This window comes from Lycium ferocissimum, unplaced genomic scaffold, assembly GCF_029784015.1.
Source record: "Lycium ferocissimum isolate CSIRO_LF1 unplaced genomic scaffold, AGI_CSIRO_Lferr_CH_V1 ctg1407, whole genome shotgun sequence".
In the NCBI taxonomy this organism is placed as follows: Eukaryota; Viridiplantae; Streptophyta; class Magnoliopsida; order Solanales; family Solanaceae; genus Lycium; species Lycium ferocissimum.
The window spans coordinates 44,082-59,176 of record NW_026715243.1 but is presented as its reverse complement, the minus strand read 5'-3'; the positions used below and the strand labels follow the sequence as shown (position 1 = coordinate 59,176).

At 38.2% G+C, this 15,095-nt stretch overlaps 1 protein-coding gene across 4 annotated transcripts; it reads right to left on the bottom strand.

Moving 5' to 3' along the window:
• On the bottom strand, positions 1 to 14,881 carry LOC132042211 (translation factor GUF1 homolog, mitochondrial). 4 transcript variants are annotated; one of them, XM_059432821.1, is made up of 12 exons: positions 14,456 to 14,595; positions 11,881 to 11,939; positions 6,583 to 7,312; positions 5,971 to 6,127; positions 5,829 to 5,883; positions 5,414 to 5,481; positions 5,215 to 5,319; positions 5,011 to 5,082; positions 4,569 to 4,682; positions 4,190 to 4,330; positions 4,053 to 4,112; positions 1 to 488 (listed from the first exon to the last, which is right to left on the bottom strand). In XM_059432821.1, the coding sequence occupies exons 3-12, from the start codon at positions 7,265 to 7,267 to the stop codon at positions 323 to 325; spliced, it is 1,623 nt and encodes a 540-aa protein (XP_059288804.1). In that variant the 5' UTR covers positions 7,268 to 7,312; positions 11,881 to 11,939; positions 14,456 to 14,595; the 3' UTR covers positions 1 to 322. The 4 variants fall into 4 exon arrangements, with proteins under 4 accessions (XP_059288804.1, XP_059288805.1, XP_059288802.1 ...); XM_059432822.1 differs by having other exon boundaries at positions 6,583 to 7,308; XM_059432819.1 differs by lacking the exon at positions 11,881 to 11,939 and having other exon boundaries at positions 14,456 to 14,881.
• Positions 14,882 to 15,095: the final 214 nt, after the last annotated feature.

Sequence of the window (15,095 nt, the reverse complement as noted above, 5' to 3'; positions counted from 1 at the left end):
TCTAACAATGGTACCTTGTGTAATTGAACTTAGTGAATCTACAATGTCTGCTGTGTGGGTATCCATCACCGTATATGACGACATCTTACGTTTTATGGAGGGAAAAAATAGTTATGTTCCTGAGACAATTTTCTTGCCAATATAGTGTTTCCATTTTTTATTCATCGGCATATCTCCTGTCTGCTAAAACTTCTATCAAAATTCAATTACCAGGAACCTACCCTGAGAGGGTGAAACAAATACACCTAATACCTAGGAAGAAACATAGTAATTCCTCATTTACCTTTAATAACAAGAATCTTGAAGGCATTTAAGATGGTCTTCATGAAACCTTGAGTAACTCGTGGAATGCCTCTTGAGGTATATCAACAGATCCCACTCGCTTCATTCGCTTCTTCCCTTCTTTTTGTTTCTCCAACAACTTCTTCTTTCTTGTAATATCACCACCATAACACTTCGCCAGAACATTCTTTCTCATAGCAGAAAGCCTAAAACAAGACACATAAATCAAACAAGCAACAACTACAGTTTATCTATGAAACTTTTAAGGCGAAGAAGTTTTAAACTATAATAAAAATGTATACGTGTAGCATATTGAAGAAACAACATCGGGTGAACCACCCCATTTCTCCTCCTGCAAAATACAAAACGGGAAAAGGGAGCAAGAGCACTAACGTGTATCCCAAAATTTCCCTTTCCCTACTACACTTCAACATCTAAGATTTAAAAAGGTTGTTGTCTACTACCAAAAAGGTGTTGCTTGCAGACCCTGAAACAGAATAAAAAGACGGCAAAAATGCCCGAAGAATGGAAATGGAGTACAATAATTCCGTTATACAAGAACAAAGGTGATATCCAAAACTGCAACAACTATAGGGGTATCAAGCTGCTAAGACACACTTGAAAGTTTGGGTGACGGTGGTGAAGATGAGAGTGAGGAGGGGTGTGTTCATTTCCGAGAACCAGTTCAGATTCATGTTGGGGTGATCAACCACATAAGCCATTAATCTTGTGAGGAGACTGGTGGAGAAGTATAGGAAGAGGAAGAGGGACTTACATATGGTGTTCATTGACCTAGAAAGGGCCTATGACAAAGTCCCAAGAGAGGTCCTATGTAGATTCCCAGAGGCTAGAGGTGTACCAGTAGCTTCATTAGGGTGATGAAGGATGTGTACGATGGAGCCAAGACCCGGATTAGAACTGACGGAGGGGACTCGGAGCACTTTCAGTGGAGATGGGGTTGCACCAGGGATCAGCTCTTAACATGTACTTATTTTCCTTGGTGATGGAGGAATTAACTCGGCATATTTAAGGTGAGGTGCCATGATGTATGTGGTTTGCAGATGCCATAGTACTAATTGATGAGACTCGCGGTAGAGTTAACGCTAGGTTAGAGGTGTGGAGACCGACCATGGAGTCTAGACGAAATATTTGGAGTGCAAATTTGGTGATGCAACACACGAGGCAAGTGTGCAAGTGAGGCTTGATACACTGGGCATCCCAAAGAGAGAAAGTTTCAAGTATCTTGAGTCTTTTATCCAAGGTAATGGGGAGATCAACGATGATGTCACACACCGTATTGATGCGGCGTGGATGAAATGGAGGCTCGCCTCCAAGGTCTTATATGATAAAAAGGTACCACCAAAACTTAAAGGTAAGTTCTACAGAGTGGTGGTTAGACCGACTTTGTTGTATGGGGCGGAATGCTGGCCAGTCAAGAACTTTCATGTTCAAAAGATGCAAGTAGCGAAAATGAGGATGCTGATATGGGTGTGGGCGTACTAGGAGAAATAAGATTAGGAATGAAGATGTCCGGGACAAGGTAGAAGTGGCCCCGTGGTGGATAAGATGAGGGAAGTGAGGCTGAAATAGTTTGGGCATGTGAAGAGGAGATGCGCAGATACCCCAGTAAGGAGGTGTGAGAGGTTGGATAGTGGGAACAAGGAGAGGTAGAAGTGGGCCGAAGAAGTATTGGAGAGAAGTGATTAGACAGGACATGACCCAACTTCAGCTTACCAAGGATATGACCTTAGGTAGGAAGGTATGGAGGTCGCGGATTAGAGTAGAAAGTTAGTAGGTAGTTGAGCGTTTGTCTCGCTTTTCGGTGGGATTAGACTTGGTGGTGGTGTCTATCGTAGTATTAGTCTTATTCATGTAGTTTCTTGATTTTGATATTTGTTACCATCTGTATGTGTTTCGATTATCGTATTATTTCGCCGTTGTTACTGTTCTTTTTTCTGAATGTCCTATACTACTTTCCTTATTAGTTTTCATTTTTTCTTCACCGTTGTATTTCCTTTTAATAACTACTTTGATTTGCTGCATTTGAGGGCTAGGGTCCTTCGGAGACAGCCTATCTACCTCCACGAGGTAAGGGTAAGGTCTGCGTACACTCTACCATCCCCAGACCCCACTTCTGGGATTATACTGGTATATTGTTGTAAGTGTATGAGCTGGGAAAAAAAAAATTAATATTTAGAATACGCGCTTAAGAAGAGTGAAGAACACTTCTTTGCAATGTCAACATTTTGTGTCTAATGGGTACACATTTGTTAAACGGAAAAGGGTCTGATTTGCCCTTGTACTCTCAAGAATAAGCTATATTTGCCCTTCGTTATACTTTTTTGATATATTTGCCCTTGTCATCCAACTTTAGGACTATATTTGCCCCTGTACACTATTTTTGGGTCATATTTGCCCTCGGACCGTTAAATCCCCTAGTCCTACCTTCATTTTCATACGTGGCGCTTATGTGGAATTCTTTTCTCTTAATTTAAATCTAGTCCCATTTTTGTTTTATTTTTCTCTTCTTCACCATTTTCCTTCCACTGCCTACCACCATTTGCCCAAGCGAGGTCGGAAAATCCGACTCAAATTTGAGCTTCAGTGGTCTCCATTTCCAGTCAAGCATTTCGTCAATGCGCTTATCTAAATAACGATTCAATACCGGGGCTAAAACATCTACCCATATGAAACAACACCAATAACGAAGCTCTTTGATGGTTCGAAAATGTCTGATTCTGAATTGAATCGTTTTGCAAGCAGAGCATAGATGAACGAGTTGGATCCACCAACAACAAAAGGGATTTTTCCTCAATTAACAATTTTGTTGATTCTGGAAGAAGCTGATAAGCGGAAATCGGAGGGAGAAAACTTGGGGTGTGACTTGGTAGCTTTGAACTCACCAAGCAGATGGTGAGGAACACATCGGCGTTCAGGCATTGAGATTTTGTTGGTGGTGATGTTAAGACCGTTGTAAGCTTGGATTTTATCGGAGTTAATAATTTCGGAAGAAAGGAAGAAACGAGTGGCGTGGTCGATCCCGAGTTTTGATTTGCCACAACCAGTAGCAGCCATTATGACGAGATCTTTTTGGTTGGAATTTGCAGAGCCGATGTGATGACAATACGGGTCCATTTTTTTGTTGGGGAAGAAGATGTTTTTGGCCAAATTTGAGCTTCAGTGGTCTCCATTGAAGAAGAATGGTGTAGAAGAGAAAAACAAAAATGGGACCAGATTTAAATTAAGAGAAAAAAATTCCACATAAGCGCCACGTATGAAAATAGAGGTGGGGAAGGCGGATTTAACAGTCAGAGGGTAAATATGACCCAAAAAGTACAGGGGAAAATATAGCCCTAAAGTTGGATGACAAGGGCGAATATATCAAAAAAGTATAACGAAGGGCAAATATAGCTTATTCTTGAGAGTACAAGGGCAAATCTGACCCTTCTCCGTTTGTTAAAATTGAAGTGTTCAATAGGAACATTATCCGACTTTGAGTGTCAAAGTGAAAAATGTGAACAAGTTTGGGGCGCGGCTTATCACTTTACCAATCCCTAATCTAGTAAACAATCAGCAAAAAACAGCTATTCAAAGGCATGTTCTTACATCAATGGTAGACACTCGTTATGGCGAGGAAACCATAAATAATCACCACTGTTTGTACAATAACAGACTTGTTATAGAAAAAAGTTGAAACGGTGATATCTCTATTCACAGGATAATTTAATAGTCTACCAGATGTATGATACCGATGGAGAAATTAAACTTACGTCTCCCTGGCGATGACCTTAGATCCAATAGCAGCTTGTATGATAATTTCAAACATCTGCCTGTTCAACTATCTGTATTAGGAACTGGAAGTAGCAATAAAACATAACGAAACAGATAACAGGTGGAATAAGTAAACCTGTCTATAAACTTTTTAAGCTTCTCCACAAGTTCGTGGCCAACACGTGGAGCTTTTGATTTGTGGACAATGGTTGCCATGGCATCAACTGGTTGGCCATTGAGGAGAATATCCAGCTTCACCAAGTCTGCAGCCTGATATCTATCCAAAAAAAGAAAAAAGAGAATGAAGGTAAAAAAGAAAGAAACAAAATTGGATCAGAAGCACTTGCAACCAGAAAAAATTGTTGAGGAAAACTTTTTTGCTGAATGAATTAAAACTTCGATGTGCGGATAGACGCTCAGGTGAGTCCTTCATATATATTTGATCGATAAATTCCTGAGTTGAGTTTGTATTTCCTGGGAGAAACAGAGCAAGAAGAGGAGAGGAGTGAACTTACTCCGAGTCCTCATAATCAAACGAAGCATATCCTGATGTTATACTTTTCAGTTCATTGTAGAAGTCCACAACAATTTCCCTCAGGGGCATGCGATATTTCATGAAAGCCCGTTGGCTGCACAAGATGGAAAAACTTGTCCATCAATCTTGAAGTTTATAAGAGCTTGAAAAAATGAAAAGAAATTCCTCATGAAAGTCAAAAAATAAATTCTGTTTTGAATCAAGCATGCTTTGCAATATAAAGCATCTTTCCCGAAGATATTGGGCAAGATATTAAAAGGCTGTAATCACCCACTAGATTCACTTACAAATAAATGAAAGAAAAAAAGGAACAAATTTAAAACAAAACAGAAAATGTAATAGCTTTGATGTCACAGTGTGTACCACATACTTGGCACATCTTTCATTGGCAGACATCAAATCTGCATAAGAAGAACAGTTACCTATCAATGAATGAGTACTCCAACTGCTCTCCGCGACGCTCCGCGCATAGAGTGATAACAGACCCCACATACCTTTAGGCAGAATTATAAAGTGAGTAAAACTGTACATCTTTAACGACAAACTAGCCCCAAGCAGAGAGATCAAGAAACTGCCACATATTGTTGAGAAAAATAACTAAAAATGCTAAGTTCATGGGAGCTTACTCACTAGGGATAATAATAGTAGCTATAACAGTAGGTTCCCAGCAGGCCACAAGTCGATCTTTGGGGTTTGAAGGCAAAGCAGCAGGATTCTGAATCTGTAATTTGCTAAAAGACAGAACCAAGAAAAGGAGGAAACAGAAGCAGATAAGTAAGGTTGGTAAAGAGCATCCAAAAAGGTAAAAGCATGCAGGTAAGATACCTTCCATCTGAGTACTCAAAAATATATGGCACTGTAGGAACAGTGGAAATGACATGTGCTCCATGTTCCTGTCAGTCATCACCCCATTGAATAGAACATTAGAAAGGAACTTCTGAAGTAAGATACAGTTTTATATTTATTTGTACTAAACAGAAAAAGAAACCAAAACAGGGAGGAATCAGAACTTCTTTTTTCTTCCTTTTTAATAACTTTTGTGTGTGTGTTTGCGCGCGCGCGCACGTATATGAGAGAGAAAGAAAGAGAGAGAGAGAGAGAGAAATAGGTTCCAACAAGAGAGAACAGCATCTGGAGCAGTAAGTGCTTATGCAAGAGATAAGAGGTCTTCCTTGTCTGGTGTCCATCAATCCAGTTTTTAAGATAAGGCAAATAGATTTAAAATGACTTAATGACGTGCCTGCTCAAGCCGCTGATGAAAAACATCCATGTGAAGTAAGCCCAAGAAACCGCACCTGTTAGCAGGGGTTAAAAAGAGAACAAGTTAGGAATAAGAAATGAAGTTAAAATATAATGTCTTGAGAATTAAGATTTATCCATACCTGAAACCCAGACCTAGAGCTGTGCTACTTTCTTTAGTTACAGAGACACTGGCATCATTACACGTCAATCTCTCTATGGCATGGTTAAGTGCCTCAAAATCAGATCCATCAGCTGGATATAGGCCAGAAAAGACCATATGTTTTGCTGGCTTGAAACCTTCATATATCACCAAGGAAAATATTGTGATGAGACAAGCTTTGCTACAAGAATGGAAAAACACATACCAGTCTCATAATGAGATCTTTTAGAGGCCATGATGACAATGTGCACAGCTAGAATTTCAGGGTATGAAGCTAAAACTGTTCATAGGATGTATTGTCCAATCATAAGCTTTAACATAGTGCAATCTTTAGCATTTGTTTGTGGAACATCAACCAAAATCTCTTGTGAGGCATTTACTCTAGCCCATTTGGAAGATCCATCATAAGCTTATTTCTCTCGATCTTTCTTGGGCGCGCAAGGGGGGGAAGGAGCTTCAAGACATCATAAATAACATAGACATCTCGACTATGAAAGATACGTTCTCCACAGCCACAAATAAGCAAGTTGCTGACCTTTTCTAAATGTTCCAGTTTTCTTCTAAATTCTATGGCATAGACACAGCAAGATACCTGGAAGGGGCTGTATAACTGTTCGTGTATGATGTAGAGTATCTCCGATACGGGCCTCTTTTGTTGAACGCATTCCACTGACCATGTATCCAACTTGACCTGTTAAAAGGATTCCTGTAGGCACAATATCTGGGTGCATAATACCAACATCGTTAACTTCGTAACTCTGGCCAGTCGCAGCAGAGCAAATCTTGTCACCCTTGTGCAGAGCACCATCAACAATAGCCACATGGCAGATAACTCCCTTGTACTCATCGTAATACGAGTCCAGCAAAAGCATTCGCAAAGGTGAAGTGTTTTTACCAGGGGGTGGAGGAATTCGCTCTATCACAGCAGGAAGAACCTTCTCTAGACCTTGACCAGTTTTTGCTGAGGTTAATAGTGCATCACTAGGATCAAGGTCAAACATGGATTTGAGCTGTGCTTTTACCCGATCTGGATCAGCTGTGGGCTGATCAATTTTGTTTATGACAGGAATTATGGCCAGGTTTGATTCAAACGCGAGGTAAAAATTAGCAACAGTCTGTGCCTGCACACCTTGGGCTGCATCTACAACCAAAAGGGCACCTTGACAAGCTGCCAAAGATCTGGACACTTCATAGCTGAAATCCACATGCCCAGGTGTGTCAATCAGGTTTAACAAAAAATCTGTATCACTGCCAAGGAACTTGTGACGATGGAACATAGTTGCTGTTTGAGCTTTAACGGTTATTCCCCGTTCCCTCTCTACCTAAGACAAATTACAGATTTTTCACATAATATGTCAAACAGTATCAGGAGTTAATTGAGTATATATGAACAAAGAGCACAAGTAATTAATGCTCTAATAATGACAAATGACAAACAGTACAGATTTTATTAGCTGTTCGGTTTAAAAACACTGGGAATGGGTGGGAGTGGGGTTTTGAGGGTGCGTATGGTCCTGCCAGGGAGGGGCCAAAGCAATTTTTTGCGATGAGATGGCGGTGGCTTTGGGGGATTGGAACATTCTGTCGGTGTTAGGTGGAGAGGTAATACTATTCGATTCCTGGAGGAGAGAGTGGGTTATTGGGCGGTGTTCAGGGCAATGGAGGAGTTCTCAGAGTATATTGATAATCGTTTTCTTATTGGTCTTCCTCTGATCGGTGCTAGTTTCACTTGGACCAGGTCGGAGTGTTTCACATCTAGATAGAGAGTTGACAGATTCTTGGTGTCTACACCAGGGAGGAGTCAGTTGACTCTAAATGTGATACAGACCCCCTGCCAGATTGACATCGGATCACTTACCTATCTTGTTGGATGGTGGAACAGGCTGAAGCATAAGAGCATATTTCACATCTAGATCGAGAGTTGACAGATTCTTGGTGTCTACACCAGGGAGGACAGTCATTGACTCTGAATGTGACGCAGACCCCCTGTCAAATTGACATCGGATCGCCTAGCTATCATGTTGGATGGTGGAAGAGGCAGAAGCATAAGAGCGTCTTTCAGATTCGAGAATAAGTGGTTGCGTGCGGCGGACTTTGGTGACAGAGTGAACGATTGGTCGAATAGTTATGAAGTGGTTGGAAATCCATCTTTCAGACTTGCAAAAAAATTCAAGTTACTCAGAAAAATACTACGGTGTGGAAAAAAGAAGTGTATGGAAGGATAAAGGCGAAAATGAAGGAAATTGTGAATGAGCTTTGGGAATTAGAGAGGGTGGGAGAACGGGGGAAGTTAGGGGAGAGACAGAGGTTAGAGGTTTTGAAGAGGGAGTAGCTTCTTTGGCGATAGCCCAAAACTAGTTGAGACAAACATTGATGGCATTGTGGTTAGAAGAAGGGGATTCAGATACAAATTCTTTCACAGGATAGCAGTTGCAATAGAAGGAGGAATTTCATATATTCGGTAGAGGTTGATGGGAAGGTCCATATGGGAGAAGCGGGAGGAGAGGGCGCAATTGCTAGGTTCTATGAGTGTTTATTCATACAGGAGGTGGATTGGAGGCCAATATTGGAGGGGGTAGGGTTTAGTCAAATAGGTAAGGAAAAGGCGGGAGTGGTTGAAAAGGGTAATTGGGAAGAGGAGGTGAGGAAGCAGTGGTGGAGAGTTGCGCAGGAGATAAGGCTTTGGGACCGGATGGTTTCAATACAACATTGCATCTCTACAGTTAGGTACTCGATTCTAGTGAACAGTAATCCATGCTTCTTGGGTAGTTTGAAAGGTTCGAGATAACAAGACGCGTTTTCTCCAAATTTGTTCTTTTTAGTCAAGGAGGCTTTGAGTAGGATGAACGATAAAGTTGTGGCAGATGGTTACTTGAGGGGCTTTACCATAGCGGTTGGGCGATAGTGTACCATTAGGATCTTTCATTTATTGTTTGCCGATACTTTGGTATTTTGTGATGCTGACAGGACTCCATTGGAACACTAGGGACAAGTGTTAACATGATTCCAAGTGGCATGAAACCTCAAGATCAAACTCAAAAAGTGTGAGATCATCCTAGTTGGTGAGGTAGAGGATATACACATTTTTGCACACATTTTGAATTGTAAGGTTGGGGCTCTTCTCCTTACCTATTTTGTTTTGCCTTTAGGAGCTTCTACTAAGGACCAAGCTGCATGGTACTACAAAAAGTCGAGAACATACTTGCTAGTTTGCAAAAAAGTTACTTGTCCAAAAATGGAAAGGATGTATCATTAAGAGCAGTTTATTCATTTATTGAGCACCCCACATACTTCATGTCTTTGTTTCATGCTCCTGCCAGTGTCACAGCAAAATTGGAGAGAGTTCAAGGAAATTCTTTATGGGATTCGTCAGACGGGGTAAAGAAGTTTCACTTGGTGTGTTGTGAGACTGTTACAACTCATTAGCAGTGGGTGGGTTAGGAGTTAAATATTCAATCAAGCCTTATTGGGGAAATGGTTAGTATCAAAATAAAGATAAAGACGACTGCGCCAACTTGATATTTTGGTATTATCGCCACAAAGAAGAGCTTTCGGATTTTCCAGAGAAGATGGGATCAGAACTTAATAAATTTAAAACTTTCTATTCCATATCCGTTGCAACTAGTATTTGGGTGTTTTTGCTTGAGCTGTACGAGATGAAAGTCTCATATACGGTTCTCAGAGGGGGAGTTCCGCCTATCTCAATAAAGTATATGATTGGTTATGAAGGTTTAGGACCGAGGAAAATGCTTTTTGGAGAGAGCTGATAGCGAAAATATATGGGGATTTGCAAGGGAATTGGAGAACCAAAGACGTCGCTATGCTATATGAATGCTGTTTATGGAGGAGTATGTTGAAGGGATGGGATGAGTTTAGTGACAATGTATCTTTTAGGGTAGCCTGGTAAGGAATGAGATAAGGGTAAGTTTTTGGGAGCACAAGAGGCGACGAGACTGTAAAAGTTTCATTCCTAACTTTTAAAGAATTTCTTGTCAGTGGAAGTTGACAATCCTAAGAGTTTGAAGGCTACAAGATGGAGAAGTTTCTTTGAGACTTGAGGTTTAGAATGAATTTCCAGGATCGGTAGATGACTGAGTTCCATATATCGAACGACTTGCTTCATAAAGAACGTTCACAGGATAGCCATGACATACGGAGGTGGAGGTGGGAAATAATGGTATCTTCTTTGTTAAGCCTTACTATGAAAAGCTATTGATTAGGTGAGGAGGATGTCTTTCTGTATAGCTCGGTGCAGATACCTAAGGTACTAATAAATGTGTGTTTCTTCACTTGGCTAGCAGCAAGAGGAGTGACTTTGACAGCCGAGAACTCGATGAAGAAGAAGGTTACTTATGTTAGTTGGTGCTTTATGTGTAAGGAATCAGGTGAAGATGCAGATCATCTCTTTCTACATTGTCAAGTTGCTTCGAGATTATAGTGGAAACTTTTGAGTTGATTTGGAATCTCTTGGGTGATCAAGGCAGTATGAAAGGGTAAATATTCAGTTGGTGTTGCGGTAGAAGGAGAAGGCGCGGGGCTTGGAGTGTTGCCCTACTTGCACTTATGTGGGTTATTTGGAGAGAAAGAAAGAGAAGAGCTTTTGAAGGTGTAGAGATGAATCTGATACATCTAAGGAGTAGCCTCCCCCTCTTTTTGGTGCACTCATGAGCTTCCTTGTTGTATAGAAGATTGAGGAGTCAATTCCTTAAATGGTCATTGAACTTGTAGAAAAGTCCCACTAAAGTAACTTTTGAATTTTTTTGGAAAATAAGGTCATCAAAGTATGCTCATGTTTCCAAAAAAGTAAAACAATCCATTTTTGGACATAAGACCCCTTAATCTATTTTTAAATTATAAAACCCATTTGAATATTTCTATTTTATTTTCAAAATGTGGAAAATATTAACATCGATGTAAAAAAAAATACAGAATATTGCAAAATTGTGTATAAGTAGACCACAAAAGGATACAGTTGAATGGTAGTAGAACTGAGCACGATGCTAAACTATAAGTTTTTTAACTGATTGTAAATAATTTTCCCTGATATATAAAATTTTCAGTTATCAAAGAAAATATTTACTATTTTTATTTTCTTGGAGATGAACTTGTAATATTTTGATTTTATTTAAGTTTTATAATAACTGGATTACAATTAATATAAATATTTTATATTTTTAGAGAGTAGATATACAGCTAATTGTAAAAAAAAAAAAAACAATTTTACAAATGATTTTTTTCCTTGAGAAGATTTTACTCAAATTTTCTACCAATAAAGCAAGCTTGTTCTAATTCTTACAAACTGGATATGTGTGTGTGTGTGTGTGTATATGTGTGTGTGTGTGTATAATAATTACATGCATCAATATAACATCTCATGTGTTTCAATTATGTCCAAGCACTTTCATTCGGTAAAATGTTTAACTTCCGGCTTTAAGCAATAGAAAAATATCAAAAATAGTTCAAAAGATGTTGATCTTATAGCATACTTAACATTTTAAGGGTTATATTGTTTTATTCTTATAGCTTGATATATTATGTTTAATATTTCAATTTTATTATTAAAACATGATAAATATTAGTTTGAACAAGAATTTTGGAGTACCAAAAAATTGTGCCTAGGTAATGAATTTTATAATCTATATATGAGTTAAGGGGTCTTATGTCTAAAAATAGATTGATTTACTTTATTGGAAACAAGGACATAGTTTGATGAGCTTATTGTCCAAAAAAATTCAATAGTGTGACTTTTCTACAAGTTCAATGACCATTTGAGGAATTGACTCGAAAATTGAGTATCATTCATAGAAAACCAGCTCTTTTGTAGGTTTTTTACTTTTTGGTATACCTTTTGTATATGGCCTTTGTTCATATTTTAGTGAAATTTATTTACCTTATAAAAAAGGAATCTTGGAAGGAGAAGTTGACCTCTGCACTTCAATATCTAAGCAGCTGGGACAACATTTGCAAGTGCATAAAAGCAAAAGAAGATCAGTTCAAGAATATCAGGAAGGTGAAGTTTTAACTGGTTAATCTTCTCAACAATTTGCGAACCACTAAAAATAAGAAAGTTTACTACAAACCAACAGAAGCAAGGTTTCCCCCCCTTTCAGATTTTAAAAGATACTCATTTTTTATTTCACTAACTTTCATTTAAAACAAAAATTCTCTTTTTTTTTTTTTTTTTTTCCTGATAAAGTAAAAGATTACCAAACGCAACTTCTCTTCTAGTTCCATCCTCAAATAGTTGAACAGACAATTATAATTCTTGTTCTTAGTCTCCAATTCGAAAAGCAGAAGGATAGTTAAGTTAGCACTACAGATCAGCATTCATTCTCCTTGGGTGTGAACATCTGTCTGAACTATATTCATCATTTAGAAAAAAATTTAAAAAACCAAGATGATTAGCACTATCACACTTCACCTCTATTTCTCGCTCATAAAGATGTGATCTGGATTTTCTTTAGATAATCTCAGAGTAGAAAAAAATATGCAAAGATCCATGCAGTACAGAGCCTGTTACCCGAACTTATCTTATTCCTTATACCCCTGCGTACACAACATCCCCAACCTCTCTCACATACGGAGGATGAAAGACAGACGCTCCACAACTGTCTGCTCCTAAAGAACACGACAACAGTGCAATATCAAACTCCTAAGAGTGTGAATTCTTTTATCTAATTTTTTACAAGGGTGTGAAAGTTTCATAAACCTCATACCAAAATTGGACTACCTTCATTCCAAGCCTAATATGCATGCAAAGTTTCACTTTCACCTAAAGCTAATAAGAAATTGCAAACGAATTACAACAGCTAACTCACAATCCCCAGATTTCGAGCCTGGAAATTATCAGACTAGTACAGAAGTTACAGATAAAGGCTTCTGGACCCAGAAAAACGATCAAAGATTGTAGCTTTAGATCTCGAAATAGTTTCCATGCTTGTCGCTAAAGGCTGTCTGATTATGATATACTTGCATTTTGGTCGGGCAAATGGAAAATATAAATATATATATATAGACACACACACAAACACTAAAAGTAAATAGAGCCAACCGAAAGTTCAGAAAATCTGATTCAACCCAAAAATCTTGATATAAAAGTTAGGTTCTTTTTTCTCACTGTTGAATAAACATAATGTGAAAGATAAATTAAGTAATAAAAATGTACTCTCTAACAGCTTAAATTTTATGTGAGATTAGTCACACACCTCAACATGATATCAGAGCAGCCAGAGGTTTAAGGTTCGAGTCTCACTGCTACCCATTATGAAAAAGAATTTCCACGTGATTGACCTATGAAATTGAATTAGGCTCGCCCATGCAAGGGCGTGTTGAAGACATAATTAAGTTAAATAAAAGTGTGCTCTCTATAATAGCTTAAACTTCTAGAAGAGATGATCACATTCTTCAATACATAACCTCTGCATGCCTTGACCTCGAGCTAGAAAGATAAATTTTCACAAAGAAGTACCCCCACGTTCCAGTTTACGTGGTAATATTTCCTTTTTAGTCCCATACCAAAAGGAATGACATTTTCTAAATTTAGAAACAATTTTAACTTAAACTTCTCATTTTACCTTTAATGAGAAGTTTTTATAACAAACAAATGTCACATGTTTCAAAAATCTTATATTATAGTTATACAAATGTTATGGCATATTTATGACCCGTCTTCATTACTTTCTTAACCTCCGTGTCTATTCAAACTCTACCACATATATTGAAGTACAAATTTGGAACTAAGCAACCTCAAACTTATGGACCATTTGAAGCCTTAACTATAGCATGAATGAAGCACTTATGGGAAGTTACCTGCAATTTATCTAAGTACTGAGTTACTGTGTTACCCCTATTTGTTAGATGATTTTTTGAGAACTGAGCAATATTAAAAAGGTCTAGTTAACGACAAGAGCGGGTTGCTCAGAAGGTAAGTTCCCTCCACCTCCAACCTCAACGTTGCGGTTTCGAGTCACCAAGGGAGCAAAAAGGTAGGAGCTCCTAGGGAGGGGTAAAACAAAGGACTATTTGATTAATGTTAAGGGTATAGTTGGATAACAATTGCCAATTCTTGTCTTGAATTCCTAAAGTAACACTTATTTTGGGACAATTTTTTTAAGCTAAAGCGACAATTAAATGGAACGGAAGAAGCATATTATATCCATATATCATAGTTATACAAATGTTATGGCATATCTATGACCCATCTTATTACTTTCTTAACCTCCATGCCTATTCAATCTTTACCACATATATTGAAGTATAAATTTTAAACAAACAAGAGTGCCCCATGTCAAAAAAAACAAAAAAGAATAGAGCAACCTCAAACTTATGGACCATTTGAACCATCACTTATAACATGAATAAAGCAGTAATTACGATACAGTACAACACAATACAATACAATATAATACGATACATTATGAAACAATATGTAACAAGCATCCAAACAGAGTAAAAAGGGAAGTTACCTGCAATTTATCTAAGTATTGAGGTTGACCATGTCCTTTTCTAATAGTTCCAGTAAGTTCCAAAAGGCGGTCAGCTAACGTTGATTTTCCATGATCAACATGTGCAATAATTGAAAAGTTTCTAATATTATCAGATGGGTATTCATTCAAATCTATAGTTGATCCTTCTTTACTGTTTTGACGAGGTCTAGAGCAAAATGAAGCAGCACTTTGACTATAAGGTAAATAAGATAATTTGGATCTGATGAGAGTTCTTGAAGCTTTCTTGAAAATACTCATTTCCAAGAATTTTTGTGTTTGGAGAACAAGAAAGCTGAGGTTTCTCACATTAGGGCTTTGGGTTTTACTTGTTCGATAGAGACGAATAAGAATTTGCCAAATTGCGGCGTGAGCGTCACCCTTTTGTTTATTTGGCAGAAAGTGGCCCTTGTGTGCTAACTAGAGAAAAATTAACTAAAGGTGCCATTTGAGTCTCCTAATTAGAATAGGCAACGTCAAACTTGTCTTAAAATAATAAGATTAAGTTAAATGGGCTCTGAATTATAATTTTTAAGACTTATTAAACTTTTACAAAACAACCCGCCTTTTAATTACCCCAACACACACGATTCATCTTACCCCTATTATTTCAAAAAAGAAA